The 11054-nt window shown below is 33.5% G+C and overlaps 1 protein-coding gene across 1 annotated transcript; it reads right to left on the reverse strand.

The window, feature by feature from the left end:
- Positions 1-5097: 5097 nt before the first annotated feature.
- Positions 5098-9780, reverse strand: LOC107021086 (probable polygalacturonase). The gene is made up of 6 exons (XM_015221679.2): positions 9625-9780; positions 7875-8192; positions 7107-7227; positions 6850-7024; positions 6682-6752; positions 5098-6220 (listed from the first exon to the last, which is right to left on the reverse strand). Exons 1-6 carry the CDS (start codon positions 9634-9636, stop codon positions 5544-5546), a joined length of 1374 nt encoding a protein of 457 aa, XP_015077165.1. The 5' UTR covers positions 9637-9780; the 3' UTR covers positions 5098-5543.
- Between the last annotated feature and the right edge of the window lie 1274 nt (positions 9781-11054).

Here is an 11054-nt window from a genome sequence, read left to right on the forward strand (position 1 = left end):
TTTTGACAGTAATGAAGATTTTGTTGGAGAAATTGTTTCAGATAGGTTCTCTGTGTTGAGACATAAATTTTGCACAGGAGATTATAGAGAGGAGAAGCAAGTTGTTGAAGATTAAGTGAAGAAGGTGGACAAATTTATTTTGTCAGAAATTCAGGCCAAGGGGGAGATTTGTTAGGTTTTATTTGTCCTAAATTTCTTTCCATAAATAGGTTTTCCTTTTAGGAAATGTTTTGAATTGACTAATCCTTTTCTTGTAGGAAAAGGTTTAGGACTCAATAAATAGAGGAATGTTCCTTCTAACTTAATCAGCATTCACAATGTAGTCTTAAGGGCTTTGAGAGTTTTGGTTAGAGGGAGAATTTGTGGGTCACAAGCTTGATACGTTATCACTTGTGTGAACCTCCCATGTATTCCGAGTGAATTGGTTGAGGTTGTTTCCCTCTGTATTTTGTACTCTCATATTTATAGTGGATTGCTCATCTCCTTTGTGGACGTAGGTCGATTGACCGAACCACGTTAAATCTTTGTGTCTTTTGGTATATTTCTCTTTGTCTTCTTACTCGTGGTCTTTTGAGGTTTGCTTTGCTAGCTTCCGCGTTTACACCTGCTTATTTTCGGTCCTAACAAGTGGTATCAGAGCCAGATTCAATGACGGAGTCAGGTTCAGTGGTTCGATAATCGATTATTGAACCAGGTTAGAAAGAGGTGTTCATCTTGACGGGTGTAGTTCTAGCCGCAACTATTTTGACAGTAATGAAGATTTTGTTGGAGAAATTGTTTCAGAGAGGTTCTCTGTGTTGAGACATAAATTTTGCAAAGGAGATTATGGAGAGGAGAAGCAAGTTGTTGAAGATTAAGTGAAGAAGGTGGACAAATTTATTTTGTCAGAAATTCAGGCCAAGGGGGAGATTTGTTGGGTTTTATTTGCCCTAAATTTCTTACCATGAATAGGTTTTCCTTTTAGGAAAAGATTTTGGATTGACTAATCCTTTTCGTGTAGGAAAAGGTTTAGGACTCTATAAATAGAGGAATGTTCCTTCTAACTTAATCAGCATTCACAATGTAGTCTTAAGGGCTTTGAGAGTTTTGGTTAGAGGGAGAATTTGTGGGTCACAAGCTTGATACGTTATCACTTGTGTGAACCTCCAATGTATTCCGAGTGAATTGGTTGAGGTTGTTTCCCTCTGTATTTTGTGCTCTCATATTTATAGTGGATTGCTCATGTCCTTTGTGGACGTAGGTCGATTGACTGAACCACGTTAAATCTTTGTGTCTTTTGGTATATTTCTCGTTGTCTTCTTACTCGTGGTCTTTCGAGGTTTGCTTTGCTAGCTTCCGCGTTTACACCTTCTTATTTCGGTCCTAACAGCTCGGACTCTCCAAAAATGCAGGTGCACCCATTTGGATCCTCCAAAAGTGAACTGCATTTGAGGGATACTACATGCACCTATCGACATTTTTGAAGAATCCGACCAACAGAGTGAATTTTTCTTCCTTGATACAACATACTATAGCAAGGGATAATGGAACTGAGTGGAATATAGGCAGGGACCATGAAAATGTTTCTTCAATCTACATCTAGTTGTTTTACTTGTCCCCTCCCCTGGATCCAAATGTTGTCATCTTTGTTTCTTTTAGCTCCTACATTGTTTGGACTCTCCAAAAAAAGCAGGTGTAACCATGTCAAATCCTCTGAACTATTTTTGGAGAATTCTACATGCACCTGTCGATATTTTTACAGAATTCGAGCAACACAGTAACTTTTACTGTCATCAAACTTGATCATACTATGGAACTCAGTGGAATACAGGCAGGGACCAGGAAAAAGGAATATGGAGAGACCAGTGAAGAACTTTTGTCTTCGTTGAAATAATTTGTAACTTTCATCAGTTGATGTCCTTCCACGTAATTCATCAAGGAAATGAGATCTCTTCCAATTTTGATATTACTAGTTTCCAGGCACGTGTTCTGTGTTAATTAGTATAAAAAAATTAAATGATATAGATGCTATTAAAACTTGCGAGTAGTAATGAGTAATTACATTTTGAAAGAGAAGTATAATTGTTTATAGTTATACACATTCAATTGAATTGGTATATGTGATATTTTTCTTATATAGTTCTAACATATCTTATACTTAATACAATATGTCCTTTTATTTTTTTAATATTTTCACAAGAAAAAGTTTATAAAACTGATCTTGATGCATAGAAAACTGAAAATGATTAAAAGTCATGTTGGAAGAGGTGTAACTCACAACTAATGAATAAAAAATTAACTTTTATGTTGAATTAGTAGTTAATAATTAATTAATATAAATACTTTACAATATTTTAATTTAATGTAGGGATAAAAAGGTAATCCAACTTTGCACTTTGGTGCTTTCCACTTTTAATAATACTATTTCTTGAACAAGTGCATTGCACATATATTTCATATTATTTAATTAAAAATATTTTGACATAATACAAATAATTTTATAATAATTGATGAATTACAAAAAAATTAATGGGTAATGTTGCTTCTCTAATTAAATTCAATAAGAATTATTTTATCACAACCCTAAGATTAAGGTTGTCAGGATCAACAAATCAGAAGAATTTCTGATTGTACGGATAAAACTTTCTTTTAAATTATTTGGAATACCCTATTGGCTATATTTCTCGGTTAAAAAAAGAAGATCTCATACTTTAATTATATAATTTCCAAATATCTAACACAATGTTTCCATATAAAATGAAAGAAGTTAAACAAAATAATATATCAACTAAGAAAAATGAAGTATATTAAGATGATGAAACACAAAGTGTAATGGACTACATTTTCTGTTCAATTTATAAAGAGAGAAATTGTGTACATGAAAGGTTGTGATTGGATGTGTTTAATTGTAGAAGCTAAAAAGTTTAACGATTAAAATTATAAATAAGTGAAAAAGGCAAGTTGTAACATCTAATCATGTATTTGGTCTAGTTTAATGAGTTAATATATCAAAAGATTATCCAACTTTGAGAATTCATCTAGTAAAATTATTAAACTTTATTTTGCATCAATAAAATCGCTCAAACTTACGTTTTTATATAAAAAAAAAACCACTCCACTTAATTTATCATATCACCATTCATTTTCTCTCCTACCAAGTTTTAAGTCATCCAATCATTATAACCATCACACAGAAACAAAAACAAATTCATTATCAGATTTGGAGAAGAAATGACAATTCAGCGGAGTAATTGAAAGAACAAAATTGGATGAACATTTTACATATTTAAAAACTTAAAATTAATATTCAGATATAAAAAAAAGGTATATGGATATAATAAAAAGTAATATGAATATTTTTGTTGGAGAATTCATAAATAAATCCAGATGCTTGTTAGAATCACCCAAAGGCATCAACACTGCAAGTTTCCAGCTGCTGTAAGACAGAGGATTCTTGTTAATAATTAATGCAATGATATAATTTTCACTGATTAAGTTATTTATGAAGCTCATATTTATATGGCATAAATATAATCTATTTTGCTTTGTTGTTTTTTTAATGATAAATGTGGTTGAGTGATTTTATTGATACAAAATTATAAGTTGAGTGATTTTATTGATATAAAAAATCTAAGTTGATTGGTTTTATTGATACAAAATAAAGTTTAATGACTTTACTAGATAAATTTTCTAAGTTGAATGAATATTATTAAAGTTTGACAGTTAAAGTTATTAAGAATTAAGAAGTGAAAAATACAATATAACATCTAACCATTTATTTAGTCTAGTTTAATGTCATTATTGATTTAACTTTAAAATTTAATAAAATATTTTTAATAAAAAATTTAGTGAAGGATATTTTCGTAATCCAACTTTAAACCTAAAACCGAGAATATATATTGACATATACATATATAATAAGCAATGGTTGAATACAAGGAGTGATTAAACAGAGTCATTTTATTAAAATGATTGTAATGTGCAAATCAATATTGATAGCTCAGTTAAAAGTGAATTAGTAATTATGAGTATTTGTTAATACAAGATTGAGATAGACACAACAATTTTATGAAGTCAATAGTACTCCCACAAGGGATTATTCACAACCATAAATACCCAAGAAAATAAAATAAAAATATGTGGACATGTTGTTGGCTACAAAAACAAAATAGCTTCTTATCACTGAATAGAACTTGTGATCAATCAATTGAGATTTTTAATAGATCTAAATAAAAATAAAAAAGTTTACCTGTCAACCATGGTATTGCTCCAAAGGATAGCATTGGTTGAGCCATGAGGTTCAATGCTTTTTATTTTTCAACCATGAGGTTTTCTGGTTGAAAGAAGCCTTTTCAGTTTTTTATTTAAGAATTATTTAATAAAATTTTTTTTATTTATTTAGTTTAGGAGTAAAACGGTAATTCAACTTTTGACTTGGATTCTTCCTATTTATAATGATATAACGGCCATTTTGTATCTTTTTTAAAAGGCTTGAAAACTATTTATACGGAATTCATCTGAGTATTGTTTACAAGTGGCACATTTCATATTTTATATGATAGTGTCTACCTGAACACCTTTTACTTAACCAATCGATATCAATTGCTTATTGTTAACTGGGCCAAAACAAAAATGAAATGACAAAACAAACTTAGGTGCTGTCTGTTAAAGACTTGTCTCCATTACAAATCTTGCCATAATGTTGACATGACAATATGAAGTTTGGAAGTTCGTAGAGTGTATAAAAATAATGCTAATTATGGTGTGTATTATATACATGTTTACGCCTTTTTTCATTGAAGACCAAAGGACCTTTGAGCGTTCAGAAACCACCTCTCTACCTCCATGAGGTAGTGGTAAGATCTGCGTACATTATACCATCCCTAGTAGATTCCACTGGTTATGTTGTCCTTGTTGCTTTTGATAATGTTGCCTACAGAAAATTGCATGTCTTGAACACAAGACTTTGTGGGCTGTGACTTCTTTTCAATTCAATCAAATGGAAAAATAACTCATCTTCATAATAATTCTTCATCTAAATATGAACACCTAGTAATGTTGATATGACAACTTTAAAGTCACCTCAAAAGGCAGGGTGTGCAAGCAGAGGTACCATGATACATGTAACCTTAAAAGAAAATTTGCAATTTGATGCCTTCAACTCAAGACTGTGTACTAACAACTCTTTTCAATTCAATCAAATGACAAAAGAAGATATATTTCAACAATGACAATCAACTATAACACCCCTTCTTTGCTGCCTAATTTACAAATGTAAGACAAATGACAAAAAACTCAAATGAACCAAGGGACAGGAAAGGAACAACTCATCTGAATTTGCTGCACTACCAAAACTTTTCCTATATGTGAATGAAGAAACTGATGCTGTACACAGGAGACAATCAGCGATCTCAGGCCACTTCGAAAATGTTGTATCATCGAATTCTTGATACTTGCATAAGCACGAAACCGTAGATTCTGCATTGCATCTTATTGGAGAATGTACACCAGCACTGGAAGTTGAAATGTGTCTCGTATAATTTTAATGAAACGAATTGTTTCACTTACAAAACTGCAACTTGACTGTAAGGGTGGTGTAAGAGGGTGAAGCAAGTTGAAGTAGTACTAGAAAATGAGCTCTCAAGCTCAGGACATGGTTCAGGAGACACATTTAGAGAAAAACCGGATACATCAGAGCATAGCCATGATGTAAAAGGGTTGTAAGATATGGAAAAAGTGATGTTTGATAGACATATTGAAGTAAAGGGAGATTCAGATAATCCAGTGAAATTGCCTGCTATAGAAACATTTGTGCCAACAATGTCCTCAAAGGTGATACCACTAACAACTGGAAGTGCAGACGGATCAAATTTCTCGTCTGGATGAGAATCATAATGACCTGTGGCCTCAATTCCCACTAGCACATTTGCCATAACCACATCCGTAACAAGAATATCTTTGATATAACCACCTCTCCCTCTTGCAGTCTTCAGCTCAATCCCCAAAAGGGAGTCATACAAGTAAACATGCTCTATCAGCACATTGGAGATACCACCAGACATCTCACTGCCAAAAGCCATTCCAGCACCCGCAAAAGACTGCAGCCTAACCCCTCGAACATGGACATTCGAAGTAGGTTTGCCATAGGAAATCCCGTACTCGTCCCAACCACTTTTGAGAACAACAGCATCATGGCCCATGCTAATATTGCTGGTCTCAATGCACACATGCTCGGAAGAATCTGAAATTGCATATAAGCTCACACATTACTTGGAAAGTACCTCTAAATTTGTAAAGCGATCAAGCAACTACAGATTGTTTCAGTAAAATCTGGAGTACTTAGTTTCGTCCATCAGCTCAAAGTAAAAACCAGGGTGAAGGCTATGTGTACCTTCAAAGGTGGTGGTGGTGGTGGTGTGTATGCATACATTTCATTTATTATAAATTTGTTTTTGTTTTGCTGCACAAAACTGGCATTGTTTGATGAACTAAGCAGTAACAGGAAATTATCCGGTTCTTCCCGTTGAGTGTAAAGAAAATTATCCAATTTTTGGCTGAAAATTGTCTTAGAAAATCAATCTGAGGTTCTTGGACAAACATAAGTGTTGGCTATTGGATGTACCACTTAAAAACAGGTTACAGATGCAGAAATGTTGTATACAAAGTAACAAAGGTAAGAGAAATAATTATATTTAAACCAACCTGGGACTACGCCATAGGTATATGGGGAGTTAGCTGGAGAATGAACCGATATGTTCTGAACCACAACATTACTGCAAAATATGAAAATATCTAATAAATAAGAAAATTCCAGATCTCACCACTGAACCTTATATTGAAAAGCTTTTCACACAGAGATAATGAACTTACCTGCAATACACCGGGTGAATATTCCAGGCTGGAGCATTCAGGAAGGTCAAGTTTGAGACGACAACATCTTTGGAGCTAACAAATTCTACTAGGTGTGGTCGAGTATAATTTAAAGAATGGGCAGTGAACTGCTCCCACCATATAGAACCCTGACCATCAACAGTTCCATTATTACCTGCACAAGCAATAGGCATGAGGTGGCTGCATGCAGGGACAACAACAAAATTAGTAGATCAATGCAATGAAGGAATTCCTGCCTGTTATCACAACATCAGTTAAATTATCTCCAAAAATCAAGCTGCGATATCTTCCACCTTGTGCCTCAATACCTCCACCATAAGAGGGTAAAGCTTCGACTATATCCCAATGAGCATAATCCTACATTGCAAAAATGTATACTTATAAATAACATATGTATATATTCAATGCATATCTAAATACATTGAGACATGAAGTTAGTCCCCACCATCATAATATGAATACAAACATTAAAATTTGATTATTACGAGGTTATGACAACTTGTGATCTACCCTTCCACAGCAGAACATGTATCATCTTCTCTGTTGGAGTTACCAGAACGTAGATTTCAGTATAATTTATAGCAACTAAACCATAACACCTCATCATTAAGTGCTACAAGTTCTCATGCTAATCGTTTCTTCCTTCTTCTTATTTTGATGATCGTGGTGTCCGGGCCAGCTAACACGCGCCTCAACTATTCCACGGGGTACTTGTTACCTCCCTCCAACACATGCACCTGGTAATTCTGTGCACCAATGCTTGGAAAGATGGAAAGAAATCACCTACTTAGTATTTTTGCCTCCAGTAGGATTTGAACTTGAGACCTCATGGTTTTCGACTCACCTCATTAACCACTAGTCGACACCCTTGAGTGCCCCATGCTAATCATTTATTTTTCAAGAATTAATTCGGCAATTGTAAATACAACAACAGCCTTCATATTTCCATGAACACAGAAAAAATCTAAACAAGCTGGAACTTCAGAACCAGTCCAGGGGCTAACCTTTGATCCCAGAATAATGGCTTCTTTTTCAAGGAAGAGTGTGAGGTGACTGGTAAGCTTTATGCTTCCGGTCAGCCACCTTCCAGCTGGAACATAGAGCTGTGCTCCACCTTTGTCAGCAAAGGACTTGAGATAGAAAATGGCATTCTGGAAAGCCAGAGTATTTAGAGTCTCCCCATCACCGACAGCCCCAAAGTCCAACACTGACGCACTGTGAGGTCTGGGTTCCAGAGGCTTGTTGAATTTGCATTCTCCGTCAAATTGAGCATCAGTATGTACAATAATATGACTTAACACCAACAACAAAATTAGCACTGCCTGGAAAAGATAAATGCAAAAAAGGAAATGGTAAGTCTTTCAATACCATGCACTTACTACTGCTTAACCATTTGTATCTTGTAAGTCAATACCATCAATAATCAATAGTATATATGCAAGCAAGAGACTCACATGAAGAGAAATGCATAGCACGGTCGGTCAAAAAGCTACCAATACAATATCATCAGTGGTTCCATGTCCTCCAAAATTATACAAAAGTTCTTCAAATCTAGCATTTCTCCACTATTAAAGAATAAGAAAAAAGAGACTCCGGGTCTTTTTGGTTTTTTTTCCTATGACATTATTTTTGTTGTATGCAGATGCTTACGGAAGACAAAAATCTAAAAAAGTTAAACCACGTCCTTGCACACTTAAGCCAAAGTTACAGTTGAAACAGTACTTTGTCGACATTCTATAACGACTAGATTCGGAAAAAACCAAGTGAGATACAGAAGAGCTCCAATAATTGAAAATGTCAGAAAAGGATTAAGACAAAACCAGTAGAAAGAGCTCAACTAGATAACCTCTTCTTTTTTTTTTTTCATTTTCAGAAAAAAGAAACCTAGTAGCAATAAGTAACTGAGCTTTTAACTGAAGCAAAAACACAAAACTATGGCAAGTCTCATGAATGTAAGTTTAAAAAAGGGAGTACAAATGATAAAGATAATAATGAGAACAGAAAAAAGAAAAACAAAGAGAGTACAAATCAGGTGTATGCACATAAATTCACAAGCTTTGAGTAATTCAAAGCACTGGAAGTAACCAATTGTATACCAGCTGCAGCTTCATATCAGATCCCTCTTCTTCTTTTTTTCTCTTTTTTATATAACCAGTTATCGCACACCTTAACTAATTTCACGAGACACCTGTTACTTTCAACTGGTGTTTTTGTCTCCGAGCCTGACACCTCAGGGTTCTCAACCCAGTTTAGATCCCTCTTATCAATATTTATGAGCAAAAAAGACACAAAAATATAAGCATCCCCACTTGCATAACAAGTTCATTCTAGGAACAAAAAAAGTATCAAAATTTTGGATTGCAAAAAAATGATCCTAAAATCTAGAAATTTGTCCTACTTATTCTCCTGAAAAAAGACAATGTAGACCAAATCATAAGATTTCAGTTTCCAGATCGAGTATATCTCTAAAGAAGTAGTCATAACAATCAATTAAAGTACACAGAAATAAGCAAATTTCACAAAGATGAAGAGAACTCCATTGAAAGTACACTACAGAAAGTAGCTTCAAGATTCGATTTTTAGCACAAATTTTGCAATAAAATTGAATACCCATTACTAAAAGCACACTAAAAACTCGATTAGCAACAACAAATAAAGATTCATACACAGTTTCTTGGAAATAACAGATGCTGCTCGTGTAATTAAAATTGAAAAAATTGAACTTGTAAAAACCCTAAAACAAAACGTACTTACTAGACCCTTCATGAATCTGTTCTCTTGTCTTCAGAAATGTAGACAATCAATCCTCTTCTTCTTATGAGATTTTACACTGTAGAGTGAAGAGAGAAAGAAGAGAGAGATGGAGAGGAAGAGAGAGAAGGATGTGCAATTGAATAATGCTAATGATTAGTGAAAAAACATGCATTTTATATATATTTTATTTACTCTTTAATTGTCACTAATCATTTTAACTTTTTTTTTTTGGTAATAAAAATTAAAAATATAGGCAATTAAAGAGTATATAAAACTATATAAAGGGCAGAATTTTAGGAAATATTCTAGGGAACTCCATTATTTAGTGGATATGGCCGATCCAGCAAAAGGAGTGGGAAAGCCCTCTAATTATTTTTTGGAAAAATTGCTGAAACACGTTTTATCTTTTTCTTATTTTCAATATCTCCTTCTATTTCTAAAAATTGCTAAAATCTCTTGTTTTTTTAATGTATTCGAACTACATATTAATGTATTCGAACCAATATTTAATGTTTCAAGCTACATATTGTGTATCCAGTTTATTTTAAAATGCATCCAAGCTAGTTTTTAATGCATTCGAGCTAATTTATAATGTATCCGTAAACTCTTGTGACTCTAATTCATCATCACTAGATCCAATTACCGCTTTAACTCAAGCTTCTTGTTTGGAATTTAACTTTGACAAATTATTATTCCTCCTCTTGCGTTGACCCAATATCCAAATAAAATTGATGTTTACAATTTTTTCCCGAAAATGAATGTCTATGATCGCCAATTTAAAACGTTGCCGCACTAAAAGTAGCCTCCAATTCAACTGATGAATCTTGAATAGCTAGAACATCACGAACCATTTTGCTCAAAATTGGAAATGCAACGCTCCGCCTCCTCAACCATCCTAATAAACCTTTATTGCCATCTTTGTCTTCCACTGCTAACACTTCCATCTCATATATCCCATGACCTATGGGTAAATTGTTGAGTTAATACCGATGGTTCAAGTGGACCGGGATTCAATTGGTATGCACTATAACCAGTCATATACGTATCTATTAAACTGAAAAATTCATATGAAAGTAAATTAAATATTAATGTTAGTCCCAAAAATCAAAATAATGTACTGTCACTTAATGTTTCATCAGAAATTTGGAAAATGAATTCAATTTTAGTAGAGGTGCATTGCAGGTCAATCTGTTATAGTCTTCCCTTCCATTTTCATGTGAACATTTTTTCATTGTTTCTCTTTGCATCAACAAGATGCATGAATTCAAAAAAAAAAAAAAACAGAACATACATATTAGAATTTCTTGAGTGATTATTCTATATAACCATAACGATATAAATACGAGAAGATCAAAATTCTAAAATTCAAGCATTTCATCTACTAATTTGTAAGGATTAAAAAAAAACCTCAAGGCTCTAACACATAAAAA

Source organism: Solanum pennellii, chromosome 6 (genome assembly GCF_001406875.1).
Source record: "Solanum pennellii chromosome 6, SPENNV200".
Lineage (NCBI taxonomy): Eukaryota > Viridiplantae > Streptophyta > Magnoliopsida > Solanales > Solanaceae > Solanum > Solanum pennellii.